This window comes from Pseudonaja textilis, chromosome 1 (assembly GCF_049901715.1).
Source record: "Pseudonaja textilis isolate UNSWEBS1 chromosome 1, rPseTex1.2, whole genome shotgun sequence".
In the NCBI taxonomy this organism is placed as follows: Eukaryota; Metazoa; Chordata; class Lepidosauria; order Squamata; family Elapidae; genus Pseudonaja; species Pseudonaja textilis.
Genome location: NC_141990.1, coordinates 4,462,681 through 4,476,878, shown reverse-complemented (window position 1 = coordinate 4,476,878; position 14,198 = coordinate 4,462,681). Strand labels below are relative to the sequence as shown.

Here is a 14,198-nt window from a genome sequence, read left to right as displayed (position 1 = left end):
CTTCCTCCTCCTCCTCTTCCTCTTCCTCCTCCTCTACTTCTATTTCTTCCTCCTCCTCCTCCTCTTCTTCTTCTTCCTCCTCCTCTTCCTCCTCCTTCCTCCTCCTCCTTCCTCTTCCCTCTTCCTCTTCCTCCTCCTCCTCCTCTTCTTTTGTTTGGTTCAGACCGCCGAGCTGGCAAAAACAAACCTTTGCCAACATGCACAAAAATATCCAGATCCTTCTGTGTGTTTTTTATTTTTTTGTTCCCCTCGCCGAAAAAGTTTATATTGTGCGGCATAAAATTCTCCGGCCCTGTGAAAAACCACAGGGTGACATCACTTCTTCCCTTTGATCCTGGGCCAAAAAGTCGGACAGGCTCTCTTTACTCCCAAATTTGGCTGTGTTTGTTCAGGAGGGGCTTGGCTCGCTCCCTTCGGATATTTTTTTTAAAAAAAGTATTTTCCCCTTGTATTGAACTGCCTTTGCAGGGCTCCTGAGTTCTTTCTGTCGTAAGTTTAGGAAAGAAAACTCTTTTCTTTTTGGCCTGAATGTGTGATCTCCATGCATTAAAATCTCTTAAAATCTCTTTGGGAATCTTTGGTTTCCGCTGAAAACCAATTATAGGGTGTTTATTCGCTTTTCTTGAGATAGATGTATATTGTGTTTCCCCACCAAAATAAGACCCTGTCATTCATTCATATATATATATATATATATATATATATATATATAATATATATAATATATAATATATATATATATATTTTGTGCCACCAAAAATGGCACCAGGTCTTATTTTGGGGGGATGTCATCCACTGACTAACCTCACTTGCGCGCGTTGCCCCCGGCCTCCTTTTCGTGGTCGAGGCCTTCAGGAACTAATTCTTCTGAGGCCAGCAAGGCTTTCCTGAAGGGCTCTGCAGCTGATAACAGAGCTCAGGATCAATCCAGAGCTTGTTCTCAGCTCCAGAGGCCTTCAGGAAAGCCTTGCCAGCCTTGCCGGCTGCAGAAGAAATGGACCGGGAAGGCAGGTGTTGTGGGGTACGAGGCCTGGCTACACCTGTCCAAAGGTTACTGTCCACCCCACCAGCTTAATTTTTACCCATCTACTCTGAAGTGGGCGGGATCTTAATTAGGGCTTATTTTGGGGTTAGGGCTTGGGCACATGTGTAAACAATCAAGCTAGGTCTTACTTTCAGGGTAGGTCGTATATTCAGGGAAACAGTACCTAAATAATTTCCGGTTTTGTCTAAGTTATCTGCAAGGCTATTTATATACAGGTAGTCCTTGATTTCCGACGGCAATTGAGACAGGTGTTAAGTGAATTTTGCCCTATTTTACGACTTTTCTTGTCGCCGTTGTTAAGAGAATCGCTGTAGTTGTTAAATGAGTCACACAGTTGTTAAGTGAATCAGGCCTCCCCATGGACTCTGCAAGTCAGAAGGTCGCAAAACGGGGATCATGTTGACACCGAAACATTCAAGCCTATAAAGGGAGTCCTCAACTTACGACCACAATTGAGCTCAAAGTTTCATGTTGCTAAGCGAGATGGGTGTTAAGGGACTTTTGCCCCATTTTATGACCTTTCTGGACACCTTCGTCAAGGCAATTGCTGCCATTGTTAAATGAGTCACATGGTCGTTAAGTGGATCCAGCTTCCCCACTGATATTTGCTTGTCAGATGGTCGTAAAATCCCAGGACAATGCAGCTGTCATAAATACAAGTCAGATGCCAAGCTTCCGAATTTGCATCACATAATCGTGGGGATTTCGCGACGGTTGTAAGTGTGAAAATGTTGTCTTTTTTTTTCAGGGCTGTTTCAACTTTGAATGGCCACTAAATGAACTGTTGTAAGTTGAGGAGTCTTTACTCAGAAGGGTGCCAAGGAATGAACTTTCCATGCAGCTTGTCTGTTCTCACCCAAACCCTTGTCCAATAAAACAAACACGAAACAAAGGGAACAGAAACCTTTTAATGATTCTTACGAATCCCCATTTAAAAGGCTGCTGCACACTAATTCACTTTGATAAGCCAGAGCCTCACCAAAACTGTGCAAGGCTGCCAAGAATAACAGATAAGGTTGCCTAGAAATATTTTACAACACAAGAGTCTTCAAATACCAACAAGATACTGCAATGTCCACGAGGCTCGAGTTTCAGAACGTCTTTGCTTCCTGCAAAGAACGTCCGATTCACAGCTGGCTTTCTTGAAGGAGGGGCCATTACCTTGCAGCCTTACTCCCAAGTCGCCCGTGCTGCTGCAGCTGCTCTTTCCTGAGAACAGCCCTGCGCATATGCGCACTTGGCACAGGCTCCTCTGGAACCTCCTCATCGCTGCTGCCAGCCCCCACAATCTCTCAAGGCAGCAGTCCACTCCCTGATGGTCCTGGCCCCTCATCTGAGTCCTCGCTCTCCTCAGCCGTCCTCACTTACTAACCACAACATTGTCAGAGAATATAACATCACATCCCTTTGTTTGCTCTGGAGATAGTCCTCGATTTACTATCCCAATTGGATCTAGAATTCCCGTTGCTAAGCGAGGCAGGGGTTAAGTGACTCATGCTCAATATTAGGGCCTTTCACAGACTGCACAAGGTTGTTTATCAATACAGCTAGTCCTTGACTTACAACAGTCCTCTTAGTGATCGAGGTTCCAGCGGCACTGGAAAAAGTGACAAGACCGTTTTTTCATACTTAACCATCATTGCAGCGTTCCCCACGATCATGTGATCAAAATTCAGACAATCGGCAACTGGTTTCATATTTACGTCCATTGCAGTGTCCGGGGGGGGGGGTTGTCACGTGATCCACTTTTGAGACCTTCTGACAAGCAAAGCCAAGGGATAACCCAGATTCACTTAACAACCAGGTTACTCATTTAACAACTGCAGTGATTCACTTAACAACGGTGCCGAAAAGAGTCGTAAAATGGGGCAAAACTCGCTTTTAACACTTTTCTCACTGAGCAAGTCAAGTCCATGTAAGTCGAGGACTCGTCTGTGGTAGAATTCTGGAAGCAGATTCTGTATCTGTGGTTTTCAAGCTTGGCCACTTTAAGCCGTGAGGACTTTAGTTCCCAGAATTCCCCACTCTTAAAGTGGCCAGATTTGAGAAACACAGTTTTATTTACCATTATTTTTATTCACCTTTTATTTAGATTGGACTGCCATCTGTCAGAAATGGTGTAGGTTCTCCTGCTTGGGTTGGGGGGTTGGACTAGATGACCTACAAGGTCCCTTCCAACTCTGTTAATCTGTAAGACCTATCCATCATTAGTAATTCTTAATTTAAGACCAAAACTGGAAGCGGAATTTCTGTTCTTCGCAAGGGGGTTATTCAATAACTAGTGCTGATTTTATGTCTTTTTTTTTTTTTGCCACGGTTGTTATCTGAATCCAGGCAGTTGTTAAGTGAATCACAGGGTCCTTCAGCAAATCCGGCTTCCCCTACAAATTATTCTTGTCAGAAGCTGGCTGGGAAAGTCACAAATGGCAATCACATTAACCCAGGATGCTTAAGCCATCACACACTTGTTCCCAAACGCCCAAATGTTCATCATATGGCTGTAGGGATGCTATGATGGTCACAAGTGCGAAGACCCATCATAAGCCACCATTTTGGGTGCCATTGTAACTTCAAACATACATGTAATGGGATGGAGCCCATTAAAATGACTCGTGTGATGTTTCGTTGCCGAGATGGGGGCTCATTATATTAATTTTAAATTATTTTAATTTTAATTTTAAATTAATTTTAGTTTTAAATTAATGTTATCAATTTATTATTTGATTATTCTTTTTTAAATTTATTTTATATATGAGGTTTTTATATTCCTGTAAGCTTCCTTGAGTTGCCGTGTGTGAATCTGTGGCAATATAAATTTCCTAAATAAATACACAGTTCCCTCAATTAATGCTTATAAATTTGGGGAGTATCTGAACATCACTATTAATTTGGGGGCACCGTATTATTTAGCCCAGGAAGCTAAATATAAATTATAAATTTTATTAGGTATAGTCTTTAAAAACATTGAACATGGTAGACTTCTTTGACATACATTTTTGTTGTTACATATTATATTAAGTACTCTAAAAGATTTTGTACATTATATACATATATACTCTAAAGGGTACATTTATATACATATATACATTTAATGTGGATCTTTGGTTGTTCGGGTTTTCTCCCGCGTAAGATTCGAAGTATCTAGGCAACGTTTCGATGAAGTCTCATTCATCATCTTCAGGCTTCTGTCTTCGGCTCTTGCTTCTCAGAGTGATGTGAGATTGCAGCTGCTTCTTCCTTTTAACTGCTAGTGGGGGTGGGACTTGATTGGGTGGGGGCTTGGCTGTATTCTGATTGGGTGGGGGTGTGTTCTCATTGGTAGGGGGTTTGGCTGTGTTCTGATTGGTTGGGGTTGGCCGTGTTCTGATTGGTTGGAGGCGTGTTCTGTTCAGGTGGGGGCTTGGTTGTGCACAGGTTAGTCTTAGTTGCTGGGGGATTTGAGTTGGTGAGCTGTGATCTTGCTGTTTGGCTTCGAGTTCGTGGTCCTGCTGCATCTTCATAGTGGGTGTCGGTTTGCTTCGTGTATGGCTCGGAGGGGTTTGAAGTGGGTAGTGATGCAGCTGCCATGCAGCTTCTGGTCCATGGTCGTGTCTCATCTTCTGAGTGGGTGGGAGTCTGTTTTCTACATGGAAGTGTGGTCGTGGCATCTTGTGTGGCTCTCATGGGTGTGGGTCTGGTGTCATTCTTCGTGTTAGGTACTCGTCTGAGAAGCAAGAGCCGAAGACAGAAGCCTGAAGATGATGAATGAGACTTCATCGAAACGTTGCCTAGATACTTCGAATCTTACACGGGAGAAAACCCGAACAACCAAAGATCCATATACATTTAATCTTTATACTTTTTAATTCCTTTCTATTACCTTTCAGGTATATCATATAAACTCTCATATCCTTCCTGCTTCTCCTTTAGTCCTTATTCCATTTTGTGAACCCCTTTTCATTTTCCTCCAATGGTAAAATTTATTCCATATTATATAGTATTCCGACTCATCTTCGTCCTTCATTTTCAATGTCAACCCATCCATTTTGCCGCATTGTAATATCTATCACCGCATCTTCCCTAGGAATTTCTCTAGCTTTCCAGTTTGGGGCAAATATCATTCTTGCCTCCATGATTACGTGGATTATCAGATAGGTATCAACTTTACTATACTTCTCTACCGTGATTCCCAGTAAGAACAACTCAGCTTTGTAGATTATTTTTTGCGCCATCATTTCCTCTAACCACAATCCAATTTAATACCAAAATTCCTGAGCCTTTTTACAGGACCACCATACATGGCAATATGTACCCCCATTCTTTCAGACATTTCCAACAATTAGGTGATTGGTTTCCGTACATTTTGGCCAATCTCACTGGCTATCCACCCCTTTTCAATCCATGAGGTTGTTTTAATTGGGTTTTTTTTTTTGTTTCATTTTAATTTCCAAGCCTGGCATGCAGATATTAACTCTCAAAAAGTTTTAAGGAAAAAAAAACAAAACAAACTCCGAAGCCAACACAGCTGGTTGAGATCAAAGACCCAAGAATAAACCTACATTTCAACCAAGCCATCTTTCCACACTCATCTTGGACTTAAAAAAAAAATTAAAGACACTGGGAAACTGCACGAGGCATTTCCCAGCCTGGTTTCTCCTGAGGTAATTAAAGTGGACTTGAATTGCCTCCAGAAGTTGTGAATTCTCCAAAACTGGAAGTTTTTAAGAAGAGATTGGATAACCATTTGTCTGAAATGGTATATAGGGATTCCTGCCTGAGCAAGGGGTTGGACTAGAAGACCTCCAAGGACCCTTCCGACTCCTATTTTCTGAAAGGCTTCTTCCCAGGTTTTTCTACACACCTAGGCTGAGGTGCCATTTCAAAGAGGAGCGTCTGACAGGAATCCCACCTTTTCTCTCCCTTGAGGGCTTTTAAGTCCTATATATCTGGTTTCACTGCACTCATTTTTCTAAAATGCTTTTGACTTTCCTTTGGGAGGTTTGGAAATGAGGCTGGAGAGCTGCTCCTTGCCAGCAGGTGGCGATGTCTTCACTGTAACACCAGAGACAACCTACCCCCAAACTCCCTGGTATCTGCCTGCCTGCCTGCTTCTACCTACCTACCTACCATCTATATCTGTCCACCTACTACATATCTATTTATCCATATCTACCTATCATCCATCCACCCATCCATCTCGTATCTACCTACCTATCATCTACCTACCTTTTTACCTATAATATCATCTAATAATCTATATCATCGATCTATCGTTCTATATCTTGTCTACATCTATCCATACTACTTACCTATCTATCCATATCTATCATCCATCCCTCTATCTACCTATCTATCATCTAATCTATATCATTCTATTGTTTTAGCTCTATCTACATCTATCCATACTTATCTACTTATCCATATCTATCACTCTATCATCTATCCATCCATGCCTATCATCTATCTAATAATTTATATCATCTTTCTATCATTCTACCTACTCTACATCTAGCCATACTAATCTATTTATCCATATCTACTTAACATCCATCCATCCACCCCATCATCCATCCCTCTATATCTACTTACCTACATCATCTGTCTACATCTATCATCCATCTATCTTATCTACCTGCCTATCATTATCTAATCTATGTCATCTATCATTCAACTGTTCTATCTACATCTATCCATACCTATCAATCTACCTATCATCCATCCATGCATCCCTCTATCATCTATCAGTCTATCTAATCTATCATCTATCTATCTGTTATCTATCTGTCTGTCTATCTGTCTGTCTATCTATCTATCTATCTATCTATCTATCTATCTATCTATCTATCTATCTATCTATCTATCTATCTATCTATCTATCTAATCATCTAGCGCAGGGGTCTCCAACCTTGGCTTTAAGACTTGTGGACTTCAATGTATCTATATCATCTATCATCTCTCTCAATCTGTATCTAATCTGTCCCCTGTCCATCCATATCTATATTTTTATCTCTCTATCTGTCTGAGAAATGGTCATAAATCACTTTTTTCACTGCCACTGTCACTTTGAACAGTCAGTAAACAAATGGTTGCTTCCTCTGTGTAACACAGTTCAGGCATTGTTGATAGAAATGCATTCTTCCTGTCCTGCGCACACAAACGCACCCAGCCAAGGGGAGAAATTGCATTTTCCGATGGACATTTGCGAAGTGAGTTTTACCCTGTTTGACGACCTTCCTTGCTGCAGTTGATAAAGGAATGGCTGCAGTGGTTACGTTAACCATACCGTTATTAAGTGAATCTGGCTTCCCCGCGTCGACGTTCCAACTAACAAACTCGAACCCAATAAACTCCAAGACGGGCATTTTCTCCGAGTTCCATTTTATTTAGAGTTGTCCTATTGCCACATCTGGGAAAACCCAAATCCGAGAGTTCTGGGTTTTCCCTTCCCAAGAGAAATCGGGGGGTGGGGGGGGATGAGTCTGCCTATGGAGACGAGGTGGACCAACAGTTGCTTTTGTGGTGTGGAGACAATAACTCAACATCAATAAGATCAAGGAGCTTATAGTGGGCTATAGAAGGAACAGATCAGACATCCAGCCCTGGCTTATCAAGGGAGATTGAATGGAACAAGTGGCCAGTTTTATGTTTCTGGGTGTTACCCTAAAAGAGGACCTGACCTGGGGGTGCTCACATTGCAGCCCTGGTCAAAAAGGCCCAGCAGAGATTAGACTACCTGAGGCTTCTCAGGAAACAACAACTGAATAGAAAACTGCTGGGGACCTTCTACCGCTGCACCATAGAGTAGAGAGTATCTTAACTTACTGCACCTCTGTATGGTTTGCCAGTTGCACCGGGGCAGATAGGACAGCACTCCAGAGGGTTAATGTCATTGCCCAGAGGATCACGGGTTGCCCTCTCCCCTCTTTGGGTTCAAAACATTCTCAAAGATCCATCTCATCCTGGGCACCCCCCCCCCCCTATTTTTGAACTATTACCATCTGGCAGACGGTACAGGACAATAATAATAAAAACAAGGACAAATAAGGTGAAAAACAGCTTCTATCCCAGGGCAGCAGCTCTATTGAATTCTACTGTGTATGGCAGTATTAATGCAATATCAGGGGTTTTTCCATTTAATGTATAGAATGTGAAGGATGTGTGTTTGTGTTTATTTTCATAGTCACTGAAGATGGTATTTAATTCCATTGGACGAGATGCAATGACAATAAAGTAAAATAAATTCAAAGATACATCCCCTGCACTCACCAGTCCATCACATGGCCCAATCAAAATGTTGTCCCAACTGGAGGCATCCCTCCAGACATTCCCCTCTAGGTGCAACCTGTCCTTGAATCTCTGAGAAAAGGATGTTGTTCAGTCTAATCCTCCACCTCTCTATGAAATCCCCCCCTCCCAAATTCCCAGGCACTGAATGTGGCAGCCTCAAAGCTTCTAAGTAAAAAAATGGCTCCCAAGGCTGACACCCCTTAGATTGTGGGTCATGTGACCCCAGGGCACTGTGACTCTCATAAATATCATGTCAGTTGCCAAGTGTCACAACTCAGTTACAGGTTAAAGGTTCCCCTCACACAAACTGTACGTGTTCTTCGTTTCTGGCTCTAGGGGGCGGTGATCATCTCCGTTTCAAAGCCGAAGAGCCAGCGCTGTCCGAAGACGTCTCTGTGGTCATGTGGCCGACGTGACTAAACACCAAAGGCGCACGGAAGGCCGTTCCCTTCCCACCAAAGTGCTCCCTATTTTTCTACTTGCATTTCTTACGTGCTTTTGAAACTGCTAGGCTGGCAGAAGCTGAGACAAGTAACGGGGGCTCGCTCTGTCACGCAGCGCTAGGGGTTCGATCCGCTTGAACTGCGGACCTTTCTGATCGACAAGCTCAGCGTCTTAGCCCCTTAGCTGCGTTAAAAGGTTACACGCAGACAAACAAAAGACTTTGTAGTGTTATAGAATGCAAGCCAGCAAAGCTTGCATCCATGTCCAGGGTTTGTTTAAGCTAATATGCTGGTTAAGCTTGAATACAGCTAGTTCTTACAGCCATTCATTTAGTGACCAAAGCTGCAACAGCACCAAAAAAGTGATTTATGACCACGTTTCACACCTAGGACTGTCGCAGCATCCCCATGGTCACATCGTTAAAATCCAGATGCTTGGCAACTGACTTGTATTTATGACGGTTGCAGTGTCCTGGGATCAGCGAGGTCAATGGGGAAGCCAGATTCACTTAACAACGGCGTTCCAAACGTAAAAATGGTGGTGATTCGCTTAACAACCGTGGCATTCGTAAAATGGGGCAAAACTCAATGAATGACTTGTCTCGCTTAGCCACAGAAATGTTGGACTCCGTTGTGGTCGCAAGTCGAGGACTTCCTGTAATTCTCTTTCTGGAAAGGACATCCTGAAACTTTAAAATGGGATTTTTTGAAAAGGAAGAAGGCAGCCATGTCGGACCTCTGAAGCAAATTACAGCGTACTGGGAGTTTATTAGAACTGGTTTTATTACAAAGATCCAATCACCATGTACAGTTTTTACAACTTCCACTTAGCCAGAAGAGGAGACAATGCGTTAATTCCAATTTCCCCAAATCAAAAATCAGCAGTCTGTGGTAGAATTTTCATCTACGATACAACTGTTCTACCAAGATGGGGAACAGAGGCAAAAAAAAAGGAGACATTTGGATTAAAAGAAAGGGGGAGAAATAACCTAAAAATCATCCTGGATGTTATTTTCTGGTGTTTCCCCCTCCCCCCCGCCCTTGCCCCACTTGGCACTCTCTGTCTGTGTTGGGACTACAGTTCCCAGAATCCTTAGCAGTTGGAATGTTCACAGATGTTCCATAGCACTTCTGGCTTAAAAAAAAAAAGAGGCTGATTTTTAATTCATTGCTATAGTTATTAAAATTAATGGCTTAGGGTGGTTAAGACTGCAACATTCAAAAAAAAAATATCTCTGGGGTTTGCCCCATGAGTTGGGGGGAGGGGCAGGACAGCCCGAGTTTGGGAAAGTCACTAAAGTAATGAAATTTATCGTTGTTAGAAAACTTTTAGCGTAGTTTGATAAATGGCACCACTGAAGTAGGCATAATCCCTTTCGAGTTAGAAACCTTTTGGCATAGTTTTGATAAATGGCACGATTGAAGTAGGCATAGTTAGTCTCTGTTTAGCTAGAAACCTTTTGGCGTAGTTTTGATAAATGGCACGGCTGAAGGAGGCGCAGCCCCTGCTAACTCAGGCCAGAAATCCACCATAGCTCATTTTAAATTTCCCACAGGAGCATTTGGTGCATGACACAACATTCCAATGCCTCCTTGTGCAAACGATAACAATTCCACAATCTGAATTGTTTCTCTCACTGCTTCAACGCTTGGTGGAAGAAATGAAGGGCTGCACTTTTCTCGTAAAAAGGAGGCAGGGGCTGGGGAAAAGGAAGGGACAGGAACACCAGCGTTGCTCCATCCCAGCGATGAAGTTAGCTAGAAACCTTTTGGCGTAGCTTTGAGAAATGGCACGATTGAAACAGGCACGGCCCCCCTGCAAAGTCAGGTCGATCTCCTTCCAAAATTCCACCACTGCTTATCTTAAAATCCCCCACGGGAGCATCTGGTGCAAGGCACGATGACATCCCATTGCCTCTTTGTGCAAACGACACAATCTGCGTGGTTTGGTCTCAGGACGTTCTGGCATGGATGACCCTGTGCCCAGTCTTTTATGAGTGTGTGGGTGGGGGGGTGGGGGGTGGGTCATCTCTTGTAGCTAAAGTGTCCGCAGGATTAAGTGCTCCCCGTTTCACAAGTGCCCACTTTTTACTAGAGGATTTGAGCTCTCCACACTTGTCTCCAAGATGCCTTCACAAGAAACACAGACCCGATAGCCAAGTGACCACCTTTACCACGTGTGAATCCAGGCTCTGGGGCCAGTTTTAGATTCTGTACCTCGAGCAAAGCTCGCAAGCTGAGTTGAGCAAACCAGGGTTCAACGTCTGGGGGAACCCAATCCATTGATTCGCTGAATTCAGGATGTTTAAATTTTGCAATACACTGCAGTGTTTCTCAACTATGGCAACTTGAAGATGGGTGGACTTCCACCCCAGAATCCCACAGCCAGCACTCCTGATTGTGGGTGGACTTCAACTCTCAGAATTCCCCAGCCAGCATGCTTTGAGAAGGAGAGATTTCCACTCCCAGAATTCCCTACCAGCATACTTTAAGATGGATGGACTTCCACACCCACAATTCCCTTGACAGCATGGCTTGAGAAGGGTGGGCTTCCACTTCCAGAATCCCCCAGACAGGATGCTTTAAGATGGGTGGACTTCCACTCCCAGAATCCCCCAGACAGGATGCTTTAAGATGGGTGGACTTCCACTCCCAGAATCCCCCAGACAGGATGCTTTAAGATGGGTGGACTTCCACTCCCAGAATCCCCCAGACAGGATGCTTTAAGATGGGTGGACTTCAACTCCCAGAATTCCCCAGCCAGCATGCTTTGAGAAGGAGAGATTTCCACTCCCAGAATTCCATACCAGCATACTTTTAAGATGGATGGACTTCCACACCCACAATTCCCTTGACAGCATGGCTTGAGAAGGGTGGGCTTCCACTCCCAGAATCCCCCAGCCAGCATGCTTTAAGAGGGGGACTTCCACTCCCAGAATCCCCAGCCAGCCTGCTTAAAGAGGGAGGACTTCCACTCCCAGAATCCCCAGCCAGCATCCTTTAAGAGGGGTGGACTTCCACTCCCAGAATCCCCCAGCCAGCCTGCTTAAAGAGGGGAGGACTTCCACTCCCAGAATCCCCCAGCCAGGATGCTTTAAGAGGGGAGGACTTCCACTCCCAGAATCCCCCAGCCAGGATGCTGTGAGAGGGGAGGACTTCCACTCCCAGAATTCCTCAGACAGGATGCTTAAAGAGGGGAGGACTTCCACTCCCAGAATTCCCTTGACAGCATGGCTTGAGAAGGGTGAACTTCAATTCCCAGAATCCCCCAGCCACCCATGTCTTCAGATGGATGAGCTTCAAGATGCCAAGGTTGAGAAACACACCAACATGGATACAGTGCCAACTTTCTTCTCCTTCAGAGGCTTCGTTTGCTGTGACACCCTCAGCTTTAGCCACCTTTAAACAATCCTTTCGACGGGTCGACTCACTTCCCGCATTGTTTGTACGCTGGGTGGAAGAAATGGAAGAGATTCATTTCCTCACTCAAAAATGGGCAGGGGTCCGCGGAGAGGAAGAGGGGTGAAGCGGGGGCAGAAACACCAAATTTACTCTTGGCTCGGAGTAACTTCTTGAAATCCCAGTCATGAAAACCACTTGCAACCAGGAGTGTGTGTGATTTTTTTTTTAAAAAGAGTCTCCTGCTTGCCCTGTTTGGACAGCCTCTGGGTACCCCCCCTCCTCCCCCCAGCACCACCCTCAAAGCCAAATCTTCCCCCTCCCCCACACCCCACCCAACCCCGTTGCTTGCAAAAAACAAAAACAAAAAAAAAGCACCTGGAAAGCTGTTTGGACAGAGACATCATTCTGGGGTTAAAACAAGGCACCGTGGGGAAAATTACGGTCGGCCCGCCCCGTAGGAGTGGCGCGGTGGCGGACCGAGCCGGCCATTTTTAAATAGCGTCTACTATGAGGGGTGAGGAAAGACTTTCTCCTTGCCCCGGCTCGGCTTTAGATAGGTTCAGGCTTCAGTTTGTCGGCCAGAAAGTCATTCACGAAAGTTTCCACGATCGGTGGCGTGATCTCTTCGACATCCATGACGTATTTGGCACGGGCGGACATGTCCAAGATGGTGAGGAGAGGGGCGGCTTCTGGCAGGTTGGTGTAATCCCGAAGAGAGTCGGTCATGTCATCCTGGATAGGGGGAAAAAAAATCGAGGAAAAACAAGGGGAAAGAAAAGGGAATAAATCTCATTAAAATTGGTTTAGGCCAGGCTCCGACTTCAAAAGTTGACGTTCAGATTTATTGCTCAAGGTTATTATAGGCCGGCCACAATCGAGCCCAAATTCCTGTTGCTAAAAGGCACATCGAAGAATGTTCTTTCTGTGCCAACTTAGAAAGCTCAAACTGCCCAAAAGGAGCTGCTGATCCAGTTCTACGGAGGAATGATGGTGTCTGTCATCTGCACCTCTATAATTGTCTGGTTTGGTTCTGCAACCCAACAGGACAGACACAGACGCCGGAGGATAATTAGGACTGCAGAAAAGAAATCATGGCTACCAACCTGCCTTCCATGGAGGACCTGTATCCTGCACGAGTCAAAAAGAGGGCTGTGGAAATATCTACAGGCCCTTCACATCCTGGACATAAACTGTTTCAACTCCTACCCTCAAAACGACGCTATAGAGCACTGCACGCCAGAACAACTAGACACAAGGACAGATTTTCCCCGAATCGCCATCACTCTGCTAAACAAAAAATAATTCCCTCAACACTGTCCAACTATTTACAAAGTCTGCACTATTATTACTATTAATCTCATCCCTCCTTATCACCCATCCCCTCCCACTTGTGACTGTATGACTGTAACTTTGTCGCTTGTATCCTTACGATTTATATTGACTGTTTCCTACTTTGATTTGTTTGCTTATTGTACCCCATGACTATCATTAAGTGTTGCACATTATGATTGACTCTTGATGAATGTCTCTTTTCTTTCTATGCACAGTGAGAGCATTTGCACCAAGACAAATTCCTTGTGTGTCCAATCACACTTGGCCGATAAAAGAATTCTATTCTATTCCTATTCCATTCTATTATTTCTATTTCTATTCTTTCTTCTATTCTATTCTATTCTTTCTCTTTCTATTCTTTATTCTATTCTATTTTTTCTATTCTTTATTCTATTCTATTCTTTCTATTTCTATTCTTTATTCTATTCTATTCTTTCTATTTCTATTCTTTATTCTATTCTATTCTTTCTATTCTTTATTTTATTCTTTCTATTCTTTATTCTATTTTTTCTTTTCGTTATTCTATTCTATTATTTCTATTCTTTATTCTATTATTTCTATTTCTATTTCTATTCTTTATTCTATTCTATTGTTTTCTATTCTTTATTCTATTCTTTCTTTCTATTTTTTATTCTGATCTTTCTATTCTTTATTCTATTCTATTATTTCTATTTCTATTCTTTATTCTATTCTATTTTTTCTATTTCTAT

General features: G+C 43.5%; 1 protein-coding gene across 2 annotated transcripts in view; it reads right to left on the bottom strand.

Moving 5' to 3' along the window:
• Positions 1 to 9,502: 9,502 nt before the first annotated feature.
• Positions 9,503 to 14,198, bottom strand: part of NXN (nucleoredoxin) — a 78,846-nt gene continuing 74,150 nt past the window's right edge. The window contains exons 8-9 of one of the 2 annotated variants that reach the window (XR_015741842.1): positions 11,570 to 12,888; positions 9,503 to 11,522 (exon numbers count right to left, since the gene is read on the bottom strand). Coding sequence is in view for 1 of the 2 variants with exons in the window: in XM_087924978.1 (XP_087781104.1) it covers positions 12,706 to 12,888 (183 nt within the window). In the remaining variant the exon portion in view is untranslated. Of the gene's footprint in view, positions 12,889 to 14,198 lie in introns of both variants that reach the window. The other variant, XM_087924978.1, reaches the window with a different exon arrangement.